The sequence below is a fragment of the Coffea arabica genome, chromosome 10e (assembly GCF_036785885.1).
Source record: "Coffea arabica cultivar ET-39 chromosome 10e, Coffea Arabica ET-39 HiFi, whole genome shotgun sequence".
NCBI lineage: Eukaryota > Viridiplantae > Streptophyta > Magnoliopsida > Gentianales > Rubiaceae > Coffea > Coffea arabica.
This window is the reverse complement of record NC_092328.1, coordinates 3,987,711-4,008,521: the sequence shown is the minus strand read 5'-3', so window position 1 is coordinate 4,008,521 and position 20,811 is coordinate 3,987,711. Positions and strand designations below refer to the sequence as shown.

At 34.1% G+C, this 20,811-nt stretch overlaps 2 protein-coding genes and 1 long non-coding RNA gene across 3 annotated transcripts; 1 reads left to right on the top strand and 2 right to left on the bottom strand.

Moving 5' to 3' along the window:
* Positions 1-4,587: 4,587 nt before the first annotated feature.
* LOC113711762 (cyclin-D3-1-like) lies at positions 4,588-6,623 on the bottom strand. Its single transcript, XM_027234957.2, has 4 exons — positions 5,924-6,623; positions 5,609-5,810; positions 5,380-5,510; positions 4,588-5,259 (listed from the first exon to the last, which is right to left on the bottom strand). Exons 1-4 carry the CDS (start codon positions 6,455-6,457, stop codon positions 4,954-4,956), a joined length of 1,173 nt encoding a protein of 390 aa, XP_027090758.1. The 5' UTR covers positions 6,458-6,623; the 3' UTR covers positions 4,588-4,953.
* A 5,555-nt stretch (positions 6,624-12,178) lies between these two features.
* On the top strand, positions 12,179-13,206 carry LOC113711057 (uncharacterized). The gene is made up of 2 exons (XR_003453082.2): positions 12,179-12,676; positions 12,778-13,206. It is a non-coding gene; the product is annotated as an uncharacterized lncRNA (long non-coding RNA).
* Positions 13,207-14,195: 989 nt separating this feature from the next.
* Positions 14,196-18,151, bottom strand: LOC113711134 (protein DCL homolog, chloroplastic). The gene is made up of 3 exons (XM_027234305.2): positions 17,760-18,151; positions 16,526-16,640; positions 14,196-14,706 (listed from the first exon to the last, which is right to left on the bottom strand). Exons 1-3 carry the CDS (start codon positions 18,077-18,079, stop codon positions 14,536-14,538), a joined length of 606 nt encoding a protein of 201 aa, XP_027090106.1. The 5' UTR covers positions 18,080-18,151; the 3' UTR covers positions 14,196-14,535.
* Positions 18,152-20,811: the final 2,660 nt, after the last annotated feature.

Sequence of the window (20,811 nt, the reverse complement as noted above, 5' to 3'; positions counted from 1 at the left end):
GGGCTCTAAAATTTGCAATAAATTGTTCCTTAAGGGAACTAGTTGTTTTTTAATATATATATTTTTTTTTAAAAAAATGCCATACTTAGCAGTGGTGTTTAGGACAAATTAATATTATGATGTTGAGAAGGTCAAAAGGATGACCGAGAGGATTGGACTTGGGGAGTAAAGGACGGGCACTGCCCCAGAAAAGAAGAGGAAATGTTACCTGCTGGAACCAACTCCCCATTCTCTCTCTCTCTCTTGTGATCTACAGCAATATACTTATGTTATCATTATTGTCTTTTTCCTTTTTCTTTATGAGTTGAAATACACTAAAGTCTATTCCCTTAACTACCAAAAGCAGTGAACAAAAGAGCCAATAAAGACATCTCAAACAAAATCTAAAGATATTGTCCCCCAATTTCAACATTCTCCCACTTCACCTTTTCCCCCTTTTTGTTTTCTGGTTGCATCCTTATTGAATCTAATCGCATCCAAATTGTCTTTTAATCCTCCCTTAAGCAACCTTTATGTCCTTTTAACTTGCTAGTTCTTCTTCTTCCTTTTAGAACCTCTACGATTATATTCTATTCCAACACTTTCCTCTTTGTCCCTCATTACTAGTCCTTCATTCTTGTTCTCAACTTTATCAAACTCCCACAACGTGGAATTTTCTTTTCTCTTTTTTGATCTTAGAAAATAAAGGGGCATACGGGATGGACAATAAAAATGAAAATTTTTTTTCCTACTTACATCGTCCTAAATTATGAGCATTAATATTTCTATGATCCCAAAGTTCCTTAGCAAACCAAGATACGGCCTTGTTTGGATTGCTGTTTTTCGTCGAAAAAATTACGTCATTTTCCATGATCACATTTCCCTATTACCTTTTTCCCTCACATACATTATATCGCCACAGTAATTTTTTCATAAAAAATGACGAAAAATGCAATCCAAACGAAACCTAAGTTCTCTTTAATATACGAGTTATATATATATATATATATATATATATATATTTTGGCTCAAATTATGTTCACAAAGTCAAGAAGTGTCAGTGGCAGAAAGGAATAGATGGGAAATGTGGCATTTAAGAGAAATGATAATACAAAAAAGGAAACACATATGTAAGCCCTTAAACCACTATGATGCACTTTGAGTCGACTTAGGACAAAAGTTACTGTGATTACAGGCAATTGATATTTGCATTTCTTTTTTAACCTCTCGCACTTCAAATAATTCACTAAATAATATGTCTTTAAGAGGTGCAAGAGGCTAATTTGAAAGTACAAATATCACTTCCCTTCTTTACATTTTTTAATTGCTTTTTGTATTTTTTTTCTGAAGAATATATATATATCTCTTTACATCTAGTTTAGCACGCTTCTACTTATCTTTTTTTTTTTTTGTTTTACTTAGGAATATCTTAGTTTTTCGACCAGACTAATGCTCTATAGAGTTTTGTTTCAAGAATATACAGTGAAGTAGCATATGAGAATCGATCATCGGACCTACCGATAACTATCAGATTACAGAACAAATTTGACTTCCTGTGGGGGCTCGCTTCTACCTATCTGTCTCCCGTCGTTATTTATGCTTTGTAGAATATCTTGGTAACATTAATATATTGATATACACAAAGTTTTTGAAAGAAGACAAGAAAATTGTGGTAAGTTTTTATGGTATTAATTGGCACGCTTAGTTCACACTGCTGTGCAGAGGCAGGACCGCAGGAGCCCCTCTATTTTCTATGAACCAGTCAAGAGGAATGGACCTGTGTATTTTTGGTGTTTTACACCCACGGGCCACACACACTCACGCACTCCGGCATTCACGGTGCTCCTCTTAAAGAGCGCGAATAGTATAGTATCAATATAAAAAGACTTGAGAAAGGATAAAAGAAGCCCAAATTAATTGGGATTTAGTAAAGTTTATAGTAAGCACATGGAAGGCTTTTTGCGAGTGTCTTGTGTGCTAACAGCCAGTGTAAAGCTAGTTTAGTAGGGATTATAATAAATTAAAAAAGTTGATTAAGCTGCTGTCTTGTCAATCGGTCATCTATGCCATTTGCCAAATTTTTCAGAGAGATTATGAAAAAGATAATAAATGCCTTCGTTCCTTAAACGTTCTCAACTTCTACGCCTGACCGACATTTTAGTGGTAGATAGAAGACTGGGTCAATAATAAACTTTACTATATTATTAAGAATGTCTATAATATTGTCTTAGGTAGCAGAATAGGTTTACGACATTAATTAAGCGAATGTCTACAAAATGGGAGTTGAAATTTGCAACTCTTTTTCTTATTTTTTATTTTTTGGGTATGAAAATTCGCGCAACGTTTAGATTTCCAACAGAGGCGCTGTCACCCTCACAAGCTTGAAGTCACATTGTGATACTACTATCTATTATAAATAATAGTTGGATGGTTGTGTACAGGTGTGCAATTATCAGTGCTTAATGTTGGGAGGGGATTTAGGTGTTAATTTTTTACGAAAAATATAAGTTACATTGAAAATTTTTTTTAAAATGAATCATGGAGGAGATTATTTGCCCAAATATATTTGTTTACATCACCATTACAATTTTCAATACACATTTTTATCTTCCCAATTACCTTTTTATCTCACATACATTACATCACAAAAAGTGTTACAGTAAAAATATGTCAAATATAATGTACAATCCAAACACACTGAATTGAGTGTAAGTATAGTAATCTATACCCATTAGATGTGCTAGAGAAAATCAATATAAGTACAGCTACTCATGTTCAATATATTGCAAGTGTGTTTGCCTACTAGTACATGAATAACCATGGGTTGCAAAATAATAGCTCAAAAAAAAAAAATAAAGCTTGTTTGTCAAAGGTTTACTCCATATCTCTTACTCTTCCCATTTCTTTTTTCATCGGTTCCTAATTATAATCCACATTTCAATTGAATAGTATAGTTAATTTTTAACTTCTCTAATATATTCTTATTCAATAAACTTGGTTATCAGCCAATATAGCCTATATTATTTAATATATTCAATTTTTTCACTAATAATTGTTTCAATATATTTTTTAAATAGTGCAACATACCAGTATTATTGTTGTTATAATTAATGTAAAATTGTAGTGATTATTGATACTCATAATATTAATGTAAGGATATTTTTTAAAAATAATAGATTAAATTTATTTTTTCTGTAATGTTAACTAATTTTTCTTAAACGGTGTGAGAAAAAAGAAGACTATCCAATTGAAACGAAGGGCATATATACTAAAGCCTCAATTTTGTTTGATTTAAAAAGTCTCAAAATCAAGTTCCGTAATCATGTTTTATTGCGAGGCTTCAACACGAACCTTTAGTGCGCATAAAGGATATCGTAGTACCTGAGATTTTTACAGCTGTGAGCAAAGAAATAGTTACTCTACGTGAAATTTTACAGGTGCTGCCTTGAAAACCAGTCATTGAGATTTTTTTGACGTATGAAGGATATACTAGTACTAGTACTATTTTCCAAACCACATCATGCAAATAATAGATAAAATAAATGGTACAAAATGTGGATGAAAAAAAAAAAAAAAAGATATTACAGTCGTACAACAAAGATAATAGTTGCCCTAAATGAGACTTTGACATTTCCCTCGAAAAACAGTCATTGAGATTGTCTTGGAAAAATCATATTAACACTTCTCAAAAAAACCTCATACACTCCTTTTCTTCTTTTGCATTAGATGAAGTTCAAAGAGTATCTTAAATTTTTTGAAAAGTGCTCATATCAGTTTGAATTAAAAAAAAAAAAAAGAGAAGAAACATATATAGATCTAGAAGTAAACATTCTTATGAGAAAGAAAAAAATATGCAAAATACTCCATCAACAAAATAAGAGGGAACCTTCCTCCAAATAATATTTCGAAAAAATTCTACAGTACCATTAACTCTCTCTCTCTCTTTTTTCATTTATACAAGTGAAAAGTTTTCTGTTTGAACAGTACATTTTTTCATGAACATATCTTTGTATCACTTTTTTATTTTATATATATCAAATCGTTACAATAATTTTTTACACAAAAAAAAAATTTAAAAAAATTAAATCCAAGTTTTATTTATACAAGTGAAAAGTTTTCTGTTTGAACAGTACATTTTTTCATGAACATATCTTAGTGTTCTATTTTACCATCCAATCCTTCCAAAACGCTGACCGAAATCTGGTCACTCAAGTCACTTCAGTCACGTTCGTTTGGCTTCAAATTCAAACGCGAGTCGCTTAATCGTAGGTGAACCAAAATCTCTTATAACGAGGTCAAACAACATGAAACTAAAGCAATTGAAAAAACAAGTCGCATAGCCTAAATAAAATGGCCAATGGCCGACAACATGTTTGTCCATTCACATGCAAACAAAATTTCCCCTTCCCCGGACCCCTTTTGATATTTTCTGGCTCACACCCGTCCCTTTCGTTTGTTGTTGAAAAACGGAGCAGACCCGATCAATCTTTGTACCAAAAATTCCATGTCCAGCCACACCAAAGAAAAATGACAGGTTGAACTAAAATTATTAGCTAACACATTCTCTCTTTTATTATTTTTCAACTGAATTTCCATAGACACATCCGCTACTCATTAATGCCATAGCCGATGCCGTGACATTTTTCCATTTCCCAATTTCAATAAGAAAGAATTTTACAGGTAGATAATAAAGAGGAAAATAAATGACTTGACTCGGTAACTAAGTCCTTTTTTTGGGTACTCTTCGAGAATATGTTCAAGTTCCTAGCATATTTTACTAATTCTTCCGGATAAAATGCCCACCATCTCTACTTCCATAGGTTCATACAGCAGTACCCAAATGGGATTGAATTGCAGAGATGGTGAGCAATTTAACATGAAAAAATTTATTGAACATGAAGGTAGTGGTAGACCAGTTATTTACTAGCTAGTCCAAAAGAAAGATTTTAATGAGAGAGACCAAATATCGACGGACTATCCGGGGATGCTATCTGATGCGGTTGCATGGTCAAGTTCTTGTTCTTGTGCATGCTGTTGTTGCTGGTCCTCCTTTTGACCAGCCTGAGCCCTACTCTTCTTAGTCAAAGGCTCCGGTGATGAAGAAACTGATGCTCCTGCTACTGACCAAGAATCATTGGATGAGCTCTCAGAGCTGAATGACAAGTCCATAACACCTTTTGGGCTGCCAGGAACTGATCTAAACTTGCGTTTGTTGGATGAATGGAAATGATAGGCTGATGCCACCTCTGAAATTAGCCGATAGCATTCCTCCACTTTGTCCTGTTTCACCACACAAAGCAAGTTATTTACAGACTTAAGTATGGATAAGATTTCAAGAAGCCAATGATGGACATACGGAAACACGGGTCTTAAGGTAAAACTCAGTGATAAGGAGCAAACCTTGTTGATGCCAAGAATGCTCAAGAGTTGGTCTTGGTATTCTACTCCAAGACAGGGCTCTACGCTGACGATAACATGCAGCATTGTGGCAGTGGCCATCACAGAAGGAAGATAGGACATAAATCTGCAATCTACAATTGGAAATAATTAAGCTGCCGAATAGGAGAAGGTTAATTAAAGATATCAATTTTAACTGATATAGAAGTACTTAGATTCATCAAATGCTTACCGGAAATGATAAAGAGAAGGAGGAACTCGCATCTTTTAAGGAATTCCCAATAAATGTGGTTCTTTAATCCTAGTCTTCTTGTCACAAAATCAAGAAATGAAAGTGGGGTCACAGGGTTCATTTTCCACTCAAGAGTGGACAGAACCAGTATCTCCATTCTCTGTATTGTCTTTGCCTCAAATACATATTTAGATTCTTCCACCTAAACAAATCAAAGCAAAGCAATCCGAAGATTAATTACCTCTCCACAGATAACAAAACAGACGTGTACACAAAAGATTCAATTTTTAATATACTCCTAAGTACCCATCATACTTGGAAATCCAAAAGGAGGGGCACTTGAGTCTCCTCAACTTTGGCAGCAAGAGAAAGGCAAGCCACAGCAGCAAGTTGAGTCATCCAAAGCTTCTTCTCATTGTGGGATTGGAAGCTGAAGAGAAACCGATCCAAATAGTTGACTGCAAGAACTGCAGTAGGAGCAGAGAAAGAGTAAAAAGCAGTGACCTTTAGCATCCATTCAACTGCCTCGGTTCTAGCCCCAGCCAGAGACGGATTTCTCTTGAGACTATTGTACAAGTCATTTTCTTGTTCTTTGTTGAACAAAGAGCATAACTCTTCCTCTCCCCAGAACAAGTCTTGCTCCATTAACAATGGAGGTTTACCGTCAATACGGCTCTCTTCTTCATTACTGATGAAACAGTCCTCTTTATCGAGTCCTTCCCAGTGCTCTTCTTCACAGTACAAAGCATCTAATAAAAATGGAAACTTCTGTTTTTCATTTTGATGCTGATGAGCCATCTTCTTTTGGAGAAGCGCTGTGGTAATGGTCAGATTCAGATTTTCATTCATTCTATGTCAAGGTCAGATTTTGAAGATAAAGAGAGATAAGCCTAGAGAAATGGCTGGAGCCATCTCCCTCTCTCTCTCTCTCTCTCTCTCTCTCTCTCTCTCAGCTGTTTCAGACTCAAGGAGGAGGAGACTGTGGAGAGCAAATGGAGGGGAGTGAACAATGGCTTACAGTTGTGTTTTTATTTGGCTTTTTGGCTTTGCTTTTTGAGTTAGTTCGTAGGGACTTTCCTAATTTTCCTTTAATTTTTGGATGATTGGGGAATCCTTGGTCAAGGCAGATTTACCATGTCGACTATATGTTGGGGCGCGCACACTCGAGATTAGTTAGTAAAATTGTGTTTGGATTGCATTTTTCGTCATTTTTCATAGAAAAATTACTGTAGCGATTTGATATATGTGAGAGAAAAATGTGATAGGAAAATATGATCACGGAAAACGACAATATTTTCCGATGGAAACAAGCAGTCCAAACAAGACATTTAAACATTCGCGTTATTAACACATACTCCAGTTCGATAGTTTTAGTTTTGACTTTTGATAATACTAGTTTTTTTTTTTACACAATTTTAAAAAAAGTATTCTGTCTGTTCCATTTTAATAGTCTTAATTTTTTTCACACGGTTTCAGAAAAAATAGTTAACTTTGTTGGAACAATCAATTTAGTTAGCTATTTTTCTAAAATATCCTCACATTAATTAGAGTACAAATTTATGAGAACTTGAATTGATGGTAAAAAAAGAATCAACACTCATTAAATGGGGTAAGTTTATAGTAACAACAACTTACATTGAATAAGAGTATTTTAGAAAAATTAAAATACAACTACATTATTTAATTAGAAACTGAACTACAATTTGGGAAAGACGAAAAAAGAAAACAGGACTATCAAAGTGAGACGGAGGGAGTAGTTAATTTTGTTGGAAAAATAAATTTAGATTGCTATTTTCCTAAAATACAGTTGACTTTTCATATATCAATATATTTTGGAAAATCTAAATGCATTAAATGGATAGATTATATTCAATACTAATAATCTACATTGAATAAGGTAGTTTATAGTAATAATAACTTACATTGAATAAGGGTATTTTAAAAAAATGAAAAGACAACTACATTCTTCAATTGGAAAGTGGACTACAATTTGGGACAGACGAAAAAAGAAAACAGGACTATCAAATTGGGAAGGAAGGAGTATTATTAAAATTTTTTTTTGTATTTCATACATTTTAAAAATAGTCTAAAAGACCCTTGTACTGTTCAACTAACCATATAAAGATATGTAAATAAAATTTTAAAGTATTATACTTCATGGCTTATATTTCATTTTTAAAAAAAATTAAAATTTGAGCAAGAATAATGACATACTTCTTGAATTACATACAAATAAGAGTGATTATACATCATAATAAAATCTAGATATATACATATATAAGGTGTATATATACATATTTAAGTAATTAGGAGATAAAATTTTAATAAATATAACATCTCATATATAAAATAAATTTGAAATTGCTATAAAAGTAGTATAGTTTTTGAAAACTATAGTAATTTATCAGTATTTTTAGTTTTGTAATTTTCAAATATGTTCATACTATTTACGTATGAATTTATATACCTAGTTTTGTTGAACACACATTTTTATACTAAACTTTTCAGCGCACTTTAAAAAAAAAATCATATACTATGCATACATATATTACCTTGTCCTACACTCGTTTTATATTTTACTAACTATGCACTCAACCACAATTCATTTTTTTTTTGCCAGTCTAACTTGTGCTATAAATTAAACTTTTGGCATACTATCTTTTTTACCAAAGTTGGGGAAATTCAGAGTTTTATGTTTATAAATCTTGAATTCCCGAACAATCTTTTTTTACCAAAATTGGGGAAATTCAGAGTTTTATGTTTATAAATCCTGAATTCCCGAACAATCTTCAAAACCGGCAACTTTTAGCATACTAACATTCTATGAATTTGCGGATTTGAGGCGAGGCATATCATTTTACATTTGGATTCCAAACATGGCACATATAGCATGTATTTAGATTCCACATACACAGTAGTCAACGCAGATGGGATTGACTAGGAGCTAATTAGTGCTTACAAATCTTTTTGGGTGGATTTTCTTATTTTTGTTTTCATTAGTTGAGTGAATCAGAGCTGAACCGTATCGCTCATGCAGTCTAACAACTGGACACGTCACACTCGAACGTGTAACAAGCATTAGTGGGCCTAGTTACCAAAGAGACCCATTTATTGGGTAAGAGCTGTGTTAAGGTGAAATAGGATGGGATTATACAATGTTGCACCTTCCAATCAGATAATATATTTCTTCTTGGGGAGATCCAATCAGGTGACTTAGCGACATGTGATGCAACGGACGGCCGTTGATGGGTTTTGGTGGGTCCAGTTAATAATCAAGATTTTGTAGGTCAACATTGGATGGTTACCAATACAGGGTCCCCAATTTAAAGATGGAACAAAAAATTGTAAAACTGCATCTTATCGTTTCCACAGACAACAGAAGTTTTCAGTACAGCGGAATTAATAAGGGATAAATTTTCCACACACTCACACTATATAATATGCATATATATATATATATATATATATATATAAGAGAATATGATATTCAATTATAAATAATAATTAATTGTCATATATTTAACTTCGTTTTATATATATATTATTGGTATATACAAACTTTATCCATTAATAAATTGTGTCCGCAAGTTCACGGGTCATAAAGCACACAATTGATCTATTCTAGAGGAATTGCGGGGAGTGAAGAAAAACATGTAAAAAATCTAATAGAGCAAAGAGTGTCCTTTAAGGAAAAATGTACAATTATATGGGTTTGTTCAAATTGTAGTTTATTTGTTAATTTTTATTTATTTGTATTATCAATGCATTTTTCATCATTTTTTATCTCACACACATCATAGTAAAAAGTGTTGCAGTATAGTTTTAAAAAATTATTTCAAATAATCTACCGTCCAAACACACACATTAATTCAGGAAACAAAAAAGAAAATCCAGCTTGATTAGGCACACAAGAGGAAAGTTAAAAAATGATGGCGCAAATGACTCCTGACGCATTCATTTGCTAAAATCCTGCTATGGTCCAAGCAATATATAATTTCTTTTGTGAAATGTTAAGCCAATTGTGGCACTGTAAATTATTTGATAAAATGCATCAAGTTAGATCATTATCTCATACTCTAGACTTTGGAGCATTAACAAATTGTTCATTTTCTTCTTGTATGAGCTTGACAATAAACTTAAAGTAGGTTCTTCACTTCTTCCCCATCAAATTTCCAATATGGAGGAATATCAATATCCCATAGGTCCCTTTTTCTACGAAAAAAAACAAATTTCCTTCGGTAAGAAAAGCAAAAAATTCAGACCATGTTAAGTAACTAAATGACATTTTGCCATGCTTAATAGATTAATATGCAAACTAGCCAACGTGCAGTATACTATACCAAGGGTAGAGGCCAATAATTAATAAGAAAAGACTCTCTGCCTCCAACTCAGTATGAATGTTTTCATAATATGTTAATTCCATGAGCATCTGATGGTTACATGCATTGTAAGCAGTGTGCCAGTCCATAATTAATGATCATTAATTCACAAACAATAAAAGCCTCTCATGCATGAAATTTTCAGGGAGGGAAAAGAACAAGGAAAAAAGGGGGAAGAAAAAAGGGCCACCAAATTGCACTAAGTATATGCCGTTACAGATAAAACCTTTCCATCATACATTTATAAATCGCAAAATTCGCAGATGTCTCACTTTTCTTTTCTGGCTGATTGTGGTACGAGCCAAGACTGGCATGAAATGAATCACGCAGCTGCGTCAATATCACTAAGCCGCCTGCTAATTACTTTATTATTTATTTCTTGTTTTCATATCCCGAAATGTTACCATCACTTTTTGCATAATTAATTTATGATTACATGAATACTCGAGCTCTAAAATTCCCGTCTTCTTTTAAGAATACCAAGAACTACCTGCTTTTGTTAAATCTTCAATGCGCTTTATACGATTTTTGCTGGAAGGATCATGGATCATGGAATGATCTTCTCGTGTACGAGTAGCGGATAGATCTCTTCTGCTCTTTACCAAAAGCGCAGAATAGTCTCGAACAAAAAGCAGCCAAAAGTTGCACCTCAGCATGCCTTATGGCACCTATGCCACTCTACCAGTTATTGCTTTCAAAGCGTAGACTCTGCTACCAGTGCTGCCACAGCCCACAAGTCCAAAGAAGATTTTGAACCTCAATATCATTCCTTCCTTTTTACTACCTTGTTTTTTCTTTGTGGGATTCTTTAATACTTTCCGAGATTCAACACAGTGGAAAGGATTCACCACCTTCCTAAATCAATGGTTTCTTTTACTGTCAACTCCTTTGGTTTGTAATATGCATGCTTGGGTTTACTAGTATTAAGAACTGCCGTCCAATTGCACCAATTAGAGCAAAGACAGAGTAGAGTACAGATGGAGATGGTAACTAGGGAGGGCGAAACTGCAGCAGGAGAGATTTGTCCTGCCCTTTCTTGCTCCCCTTTTGAGCCATTAATTAAAGATGTATTTATGTGTTTGCTGTAGTAGTAGCAGCAGCAGCAGCAGCAGCAGTTGTAGGAAAGTATGCAATTCTGATTCAAACACAACAGTTAGCAACATGAGGCAGCTTGCTGCATTTTTACCAGAGTTATACATGGTAATAGAAATTATGAATTATAGCATATAGCTGTACAAGTTGTTCGCCAATATAGGTGCCTGTAGGGTTTCTGCTATGATGTGTTGCTTTCTTTCTTTTCTTTGCTTTGCTTTTCTTCTTCCCTCCCTCTCTCTTTTGTGGCTCGATCTCCAAGAAGTACTGAGGCTAGAGACCACCATCCAAAAAAGGAAAAAAAAAAAAAGAGAAAAAAGAAAAAGAAACGGATGCAAGCACTTAATGTTCATGCATCATCATTAATGGTAGTCGGTGCATTTTTTACCGAAAGGAAGCAAATGGTTGTTGATGCTTGACCACTTGATTATTTTTCTTCCTGATACATGAATTGGATTATTAGAGAATAATTAAGTGGAACATTGGGAGTCCAATTCAAATAGTCCACTTGTGTATAGGGTTTAACTATTGGACTACATTTTATTTTCTATTCCCATAATAACCTAGGTTTGTTTGGATTGTGAATTATTTGAGATATTTTTACTGTAGCACTTTTTGTGATGTGATGTATGCGAGATAAAAAGGTAATTGAAAAGATAAAAATGTGCGTTGGAAATTATAATAATGATGTACGCAGATATAATTTGACAAATAATTCACAATCCAAACAAACTAATTTATCTTGCTACTGCATGATCAATTTGAGTTGAAACTCTTTGTTCTTCCTACTGAAAAAGAAACAAAAAGAGTGGTGGGTTTTTTTTTTTTTGAAGGAAAAGGGGTGGTAGGCTGATGGGACTTTGGAGGGGGTAATGGATCGCGGATGCTCCCTTAGAGGTTTAGTATAACGAGTAATGGAGTACAAACTTTTTTTTCTTTTTATTTATTCATTTTCTTTACATATGAAATAACAGCCTAAAGGTCATTAATTACCTATATAGAATTAACCATAACTGAAAGTAGTCAGTAGTTGCTGCTGATTTATATGGTGAGTGCAAGTTAGTGAGGCCATCATGCTACGCTTGCTTTTGGGCTTTGAGGAGTGTGATGATTGATGATCATTTCCTTTTTCGCATTTCTACCTTCAAACATCACACAGCAATTGAGCCATTTTGTTTGTTCATTTTGGTCAAACTCTGATCAACCCGCGACTCTCTTCTCTTCCCTCTCTCCTCTGAGCAGAAAGTACCAATCTTTCTCTGCAATTTAATCACAACCACAGGAATCCAAAACCCTTTATTGGAACTCACCGTTCATCTCCATTCTTACGCATGGTTTCCTGTAGATGGTACTGTTTTAGCTGATGGGGGGTCATGGGACCATACACAGCTTCAAATGTCATCACATACCGTAGCCATCGAAAGAAGTCTTCAACCAGTTAATTATATGTTACTAATCCATTTTCATACTTTTTCTTTTGCAAGTTAGTTAAGTGGAACAAAGAATTCAAAGCAATCTGTACTAGTACAACAATTGAGAAGCTCATTATGGCATGCAGAGGTAGAGCAAGAGCACAAAGGATAGTTCCCTTCCTGCTGTGAGTTCTTTCTTTTTCATCAGCCCACCTAACCAAAAGCTAGCCCTGATTTTAATGATACATGTTTGTCCTCACAAAATAGCATGTGCAAGAAAATGCAGGCTTCTCATCCATGATTGTTTGTTCCAGTCTTTCCAATAAGAACGGAATATTTTTGGGTCAACTGAGGGAAAAGCATCGAATCCGCAGTATTGTGCAACCAGGAAAATGGAGGTGTTTCTTGCAAACATGAGCAGTTACAATTCTCTGGGACTGGAAGAAGAGACAAAAAGAAATAACTGAAACCGGTGGAGAGGCCTGCGATGCCAGTGCATATCTTTTATTTGCTGGACGATGATCACAAGTCATCAGATTGTTCTTTTCTTCTAAAGCAGAGGATAGATTGTGTAGGATAAAAGATTTAATGTAGTGGAAACCTGTTTATTGGAAACATATCATCACAATTCTTCTTCAACTTTTTATCGTGTAACAGGGGCAGCCATCTTCCAATATCTGAATCAAAATCCCGCCTCCATATTCATTCTCATTCACCATTAAAATGCTTGTTCTTGCTTTAACAACACATTAACTCAAATCCATTGCAAACGAACTACCCAGCAATTCGCCTTCGTATGAACTGCGGTTTCGATTTTCTTTTGAACTTGGGCCAGCTTAGTGTTTATGTTATTTGCCCAAAAATTGGAAAGAAATATAACTGGACAGTAGGCAAAGCTTTGACTTTTTCAAGCTCGATCTCAACCACTGTACATGAGATCGTGATTTGATGTTTCCATTTTCAGATACATCTACCTTCACAACACCATAGAGAACAGAAAACTTGGTGGCTAATGAAATTGTCTCCTCCTTAAGGGGCTCATGCTCCGGAGCCCACAGTTGCAGCCGTCATTTTATTTTATTTTTTTTTATCAGCAATGATACATTTATATAACCTATTCTATCCTAATCCAGGGGGAGGGGAGCTAAAGAAGCTATGATATACAAACTCAACTAGACTAAGAGAGCACTCTCACCTACAGCTCAAAGAGGAATTTAAGTCCCTCTCTGTTGCCACTGAGCCATTGGCCCAGTGGTTTGCAGCCGTCATTTCATGGTCACTAAATCTATGATCCCACGGCATACACAGTTGTGGGCTGTTGCTACCTACAACAACGATAAGTGGGTATGGCTCATGATCTACCTAATCTCTAAAAAGTGGGTATGTCTCATGGCTCTGATACCAATCCTTTTGCTGGGGTTGAAGCAGGCGGGTCCTCCCACAGATACGTAAATAGTTGCACATATATGTGATATTGTAAGGCAAAGACTGCTAACAACTGATTATTTTGGTTTCGTATCATACGTTCCGATTCATCTTTGGAAAGCTAAAATGGACCAAGTCAGCCTGTTTGACTTCTTTCAGCCAGCCATTCCTAACCCTTGTATGTTTTTCCTGCATCGTACTTTGTTCTTAATTGGGTACACAAGAATATAAAAGCAAAATTGGCAGATCTTTCATGTTTCTGATCATGCGAGCTGCAAATATAAAAATTTCCGTGGAGGATCATTAAGTCGAATGTCAGAAAGAAAAAATAAAGAAGATGCATATCCAAGGCAGTCAGCACAAGTAGCAAAGCCCACGAGACTAACCCAACTCAGCAAAACTAGTATTAACTTACAAATCATTTTCTCTTGTCCCGCCAAATAAAACAAACATAAGATGCCGGTCAGCAAATTAGCAACTACCACATTAACAAATGGAAAGACAGGAAATTTGAGTATTGCATTTGTGCCTATGAAGTCTCCGGCAGGAGCAAAACCATCCTTGCACCAAAATATCTCACGCATACTTGGCTAAACTCCAACATATACTGCATTATCACCTAACTGCTGCTACGCTTAAAATGTCCTTTTATAAATCTTTCAGCGTGAGAAGGGTACTTATCTCGAATATAAGCCCGAAGACACTTCTGGTAGGAGAAGTCAATCCATCCACCATCAGTTCTCACGACAAAGAGGCACCTTGAGTGTCTAAATTGGGGATGCCGATCCACCTGCAGACAAAGTACAAATTCAAGAGACGTTCTGTCGATGCATAATTGAAGAGTTTGCCAACTGGCTCAACACAAAATCTCTTGAAAGGTCAAAGTAATAGCGACCACCACTCAAAGATATGCATAATCAATTCTCCATCAATTATAATTTTCACCTCAATCTCTACAAAGGTATGGAAACTGACAAATAACTGGAAAAGTGACGAGATTACTAACTCAAAGAGCATGATCTAGACCCATATAACTGCAAGTGCAGACCATGACGTCACCAGCACCCCAATACAGAGGTCATATAAGAAAGCCAGCAAAAAGCTAATAAAGTTGATCTTCTGATTCTTGCCTCTTACAAAAAATTGGCCTCATCTCTTATTTAAGAGAGGAGGAAAATGCCAAATGAACTAGCCTTGTCTCTAATTAAACATCAGCATCCTCTTATCTATGTCATTAAGTGTTGATAACCAGATAATTGTCATCAAACAAAATTAATATGCATAATTACAAGAACCTGAGAACACCTGGTCATGTTCCAATTCACTTTCCGCTGATTTACGTGAAACTATTCAGATGAATTTACATGCACCAACTTTTCCTGATTTCATCCTTTTAGTTAGGCTTCATTCAGATGTAATTAAACTGGTTACAAATAAGCACTGGAAAAATCCATACTTAGAGATACACAAGGCAAATTCCTACTTGCTGTCCAGTGCACATGAAACTCTTAAAGATGTTGCTTCCTGTGTACAGAATCCACAAGAAAGAGCCTATGCAAATAATTGATGGCAAAAAATCAGAAAGTAAAACCATTGGGAGGTTATTCATGTTTTTATGCCTGGATGAAAGTCCAGTAATGCAACATGAGAGAGAGAGAGAGATCTAAAAATGAATGAGCATAAAACAACTGACTCTTACTAGGACAAAATCAAATTTGGAACACTGAGCAAAGGAGCATAAAACAACTGACTGTTACTTGGATAAAATCAAACTTTGGACTATTAAGCAAAGGATGTTCCAAGCTACTGTTGATGAAGTAGAAAGAAATTCCTAAAAAATTACAACAGATGATTAAAAGAAATTACAAGCAACTTTTGTCAAGCTTCTTTCTTCAGAAAATATTACCTGAGAAAGGAACGACAACTAAGTATTAAGCAATAAGTTTCCATCAATTATGCCCCAAATCCACAGAAAGCAGCCATAGGCTTGCATGTCGTGAATGACAAGAAAAATCAATAAGAGCATTGCAGCGTGACTTCAGACTTTTCATAATTGAAAACATGACGTGATCTGGGAGAAAACAAGAGACACAAAGAAGATGCAAAAAAGAAAGAAAAGAAGAAGAGAGAACGGGAGGAATACTACAAACGGGGAAAAAAAAATGCAAACACCAAGAAGAAAGCATGGAAGATTTCAAAGCTCTTGCAAAAACTTTTTTCAAACATTATCCAACTCAACTGATTCCATGATTGCATGAAATCTTTTCTACGCAATTTAGGAGCATCTGTTGGCATCTAAAACAAGTCTGGATCTTTAGCAGTTAAACTGATTAGCAGCTGATAATTAAACCCGACGAAACCATTCGGAATGCATCTTCACAAGACATATTTCCAAAATACTAGTTCGATTATTGAAAGTTCTCTTCTTTGTCCAAATGGCTTGACCATGCAAATTCTCCCAAAAAGTCTGGCACTAGAATAAATTTAACATAACCACCCAATATCGTGAAGTTTTAACTTTGTTAGCATCCAAGTTGCTGGAGAAACATTTAACTCAGTTATCAGGTCTCCACCAACTACTTATATCTTAAACACATGATGCAACTCACCATGATTGAATCAAGTCCACATCCAATTTTATCTTCAGAATGAGGGTGATAAGCAAGAAGTCTCTCGATCACAGTTTTCTCATCTTCTGCAGTTAGCCGTTCACCATCCATGTACCTATAAGGCAAAGAAAGTAGAACAATCGACAAACTCAAATACAAGAATAAACAGTGCCATTATTAGACATCATAAGCGGGAAACATTTAAAGAGAAGAAGAAGAAGAAAAGGAACAAGAAAGAGCCTTAAGCATACATTTACCAAAAAAGCAATGATAGCAAATGATACCTGACACTATATGTGAGACAGCTATTCTGTCCGTTCGCCCCTCCCCCCAACCCCAAAAAATGAATAAATAAACATACAAGGAAAAGAACAACATTCCTTAATCAGCAACAAGGTTATGTCCATATGCTTTTAAAAGCAACTAGTATGGAATTTTGGGTTCAAAAATGGAGTGGAAAATATAACAAAACTGATGGTACAAAATCAAGGAACTCTAATACTCCATTTAAAATCCAGAAAGATCAAGAAAACAACAGGGAAATGCCTTCCAAACCACCAATTATTATCCATACTACAACTCCACAACCTAGATCAGTTTTCTAAAACCAAATGAAAAAGTCTAACATAGTGAGCAGAAGGACAAATCAAAACACAGACCCAAGCTTGCCCCACATTAACGGACAATTGAGGTAGACAAAGATCACAATGTCCTCAACAGGAAGCCCCATTTTACTACAGAGACTTCAATAGAGGAGAATAGCGTTACAAACACATGCCTCTCTTTGAAAACAATGTTTAACGACCTCAGATAAGTTCGTAATAGTATTTGATTTTAAAGCCTTCAACTGCGTATCATTCGGAGACAATGCCTTCTTTCTCGTACATGAAAAAGGATGATATTTAGGCCTTTGGTAAAATAATATTCGGACACCACTTTTGCAACATTAACATGACACTAAATAGACGAATTCAACTATACAAGCATCAATCAAATGCATTTGCTTATTCGCTGGCTATCTAAATTGTAGCTTAAATTTATGTTAAGCCTATTCAACTAGTTGCACCTTCTTTACCGGCAAACACATGCTCAATTACCAAATTTGATAGACTAGCTAAGATAAGAACTCAACGAGCAATGGTGCAAAAGAATGACATTGGAGGACAATTAAGCTACATTTTTGTTTTTCTTTTGGGTTTACACAAAATGGGCAAGGAAGGAATGTAAACTGTACCTGTTAGAATGGATGATTTCTTTGGCTAAAGAAATTACGGGCTCGATATCTTCGAGTATTTCAGCTTCTTTGTCTTTCCATTTTCGGTAATCTGGGTCGTCCCAAGATCTTCTGGGGTTTGCTACTGAGTCTCTGGCGCTCAGTCCTGGAATGGTAGTGGTCTGGGTGGTCGTGGAAGGACCAGTTTTGTCGTCAGGAGGGATGGATTCCACAGAAGTGAACCACGGGCGGAGAGAGAGCGAACCAAGTGTTAGGCGGCGGCGGTGGAGGTGGAGGCGGTGACGGAGGAGTGGCAGGCCCCTCAGCAGTGGTGCAGCCATCGTATTTTCGACTCGTGTGCTTTACCCAATTCCAAGTCATGAACCTGTTGCATATTAGGGAGCCACTGAGCGAAAAGCTTAGCTTATTGGCCACTGCCAAAACCTTTAACCGGTAGGTAGGCAAGTGGGAGTTCAAGATTCAAATCTTTTTTTTTTATTATTTGTCATTAAAATATAACAAATTATTTTAAGTGGCTTTCAAATGAACACGTAGCGTGCATTCATTTGGATCGATAAGTAATTCAGCTCCCTCCAATTTTTTCTTGGATCTTTGTAGATCTCCCTTCCTCATAATATAGAATAAGTGTAGATTTATTATATCCGATAAAAAAAAACTTGTTGTATATCAGGGGCTCAGTAAAACGACGTCTTTTTGTTTTTCAAATCTATCAAAATTAGCCAATTTTGATGTGCCAATTTTTTTTTAATAACTTTTTTATATTAACAGATTTAGAATATGACAGATAATATGAATTTAAATTTAAAATTCAATCATATATATGTGTCATATATCTAAAGTTACTAGTGTAAAAAATATCACTGTACATCTAAAGTTGCTAATGTAAAAAAATTATTATACTATCAATGTATAAAAAATTAATTTTATTTACTTAAATACATTTTTTCCCCTTGTAATTAGGGGACGATTACCAAACACATTATTTTTTTAATGGGATAATTTCAGAAACCTCCCCTGAGGTTTCTGACATTTACATTTACCTCCCCTGTGGTTTGAACAATTACACTGACCTCCCCTGAGGTCACTAATCTTTTACAAATTCAGTCCAAATGATTAAAATATTATTTTAGAGAGTGAAATTAGAATTTGTACCTGATTTGTCCTTTGTGCCACATGTTCAATGAATGGCAAAGTATTACAAATTAATTAACAATTAATAAACTTTAACGAGCGTAGTTTATAGGCAAATACATATTGCCTATTTAAAGTACCAGCTCTTTACATGTATTTTACTTTCAAACATTTACTTTATCACAAATATTTATTCTCAAATACAGATTTGTATTTACTCTCAAATATTTAATTTTTGTTAAACACAAAACCTACCAGTTTTTCTTCCGTAGAAATATTAATATAACACTTTTTCAATTTTAGTTATAAATATTTATGTATTTAACATAAATTAAATGATTCAGGATAAAATATCCATAAAGAGCCAATACTTTACTCATGTAATGGATGAAAGTCATAAAAAATTAATAGTTTATGAGGCCATTTATTTTTTTAAAAATATTTAATTTATATTAAATAGATAACCTACTGATTTTTTTGCAAGAATATTACTTTAACACTTTTTAATTTTTAATTACAAATGTTAATATATTTATCATAAATTAAATATTTGAAAATAAAATATCTGTAAAGAGCCGATACTTTAAATAGAATATGCGTATTTGCCTATAAACTACACTATTTAAAGTAAGGAGTATAGTTTATTGATTTAAGTTAAGGAGTGTAGTTTATTGATTTAAGTAAAGAGTGTAGTTTATAGGCAACCACGCATAACTTATTTAAAGTACCGGCTCTTTACAGGTATTTTATTTTTAAATATTTAATTTACAATAAATATATCAATATTTGTAATTAAAAATTAAAAGGTGTTACAATAATATTCTTGTAAAAAGAAAATCGATAGGTTATCTATTTAATATAAATTAAAATTAAAAAAAAAGAAATGGCCTATAAAATGTTAATTTTTTATGGCTTTCATCTATTACATGAGTAAAGTATTAGCTCTTTATGAGTATTTTATTCTAAATCATTTAATTTATGTTAAATACATAAATATTTGTAATTGAAATTGAAAAAATGTTATATTAATATTTCTACGGAAGAAAAACTGGTAGGTTTTGTATTTAACAAAAATTAAATATTTGAGAGTAAATACAAATCTGTATTTGAGAATAAATATTTGTGATAAAGTAAATGTTTGAAAATAAAATTCATGTAAAGAGCTGGTACTTTAAATAGGCAATACGTTTTTGCCTATAAACTACGCTCGTTAAAGTTTATTAATTGTTAATTAATTTGTAATACTTTGCCATTCATTGGATATGTGGCACAAAGGACAAATCAGGTACACAATTTTAATTTCACTCTCTAAAATAATATTTTAATCATTTGGACTGAATTTGTAAAGGATTAGTAACCTCATGGGAGGTCAGTGTAATTGTTCAAACCACAGGAGAGGTAAGTGTAAATGTCAGAAACCTCAGGGGAGGTTTCTGAAATTATCCCTTTTTTAATTGAACCAATTAATTGTCGCAAATAATCAACTATCCAACACACATTCATTGTTTTTTAGTTGAACCAAAATAATGTAGGCCAATCAAACTCAAATATACTTTGGGCTACTTTTCACCTCAATTGGGGGAAACCGGTTTATACGTTCCTACAGTGTATGTATATATTTGTGTGTGTGGCCATAAAATTTATTGATGTGACCATGATTAAGTCTTTACTGTTATGAATTTCCTCCTAACGAAAAAAATTAATGTTTTCCACCAATATAATTTTTTTTTGAAATGATTGGTTATTTAAACGTGTAAATCTCAAACATATAGAGTTGTAATAATATCACCTTGTAAAATTATAAAATAATTTGCCATTCACAACGGTATGTGCGAGAAAGATGTCAAATGAAACTATTATTCAACTATTTAAAAGTCACCATTCTTTTATCCATGACATCTAAGTGTTGATAAAAATATTT

Excerpts from the sequence above, each read along its gene's own strand:
- LOC113711762 (XM_027234957.2), bottom strand. The coding sequence starts at position 6,457 with ATGAATGAAAATCTGAATCTGACCATTACCACAGCGCTTCTCCAAAAG. Across the intron at positions 5,811-5,923 it reads CCCTCCTTTTGGATTTCCAA|GTGGAAGAATCTAAATATGT; the intron begins GTATGATGGGTA and ends TGATTTGTTTAG. Across the intron at positions 5,260-5,379 it reads GCATTCTTGGCATCAACAAG|GACAAAGTGGAGGAATGCTA; the intron begins GTTTGCTCCTTA and ends GTGGTGAAACAG.
- LOC113711134 (XM_027234305.2), bottom strand. The coding sequence starts at position 18,079 with ATGGCTGCACCACTGCTGAGGGGCCTGCCACTCCTCCGTCACCGCCTC. Across the intron at positions 16,641-17,759 it reads GAAATCATCCATTCTAACAG|GTACATGGATGGTGAACGGC; the intron begins GTACAGTTTACA and ends TTTGCCTTATAG. Across the intron at positions 14,707-16,525 it reads GTGGACTTGATTCAATCATG|GTGGATCGGCATCCCCAATT; the intron begins GTGAGTTGCATC and ends CTTTGTCTGCAG.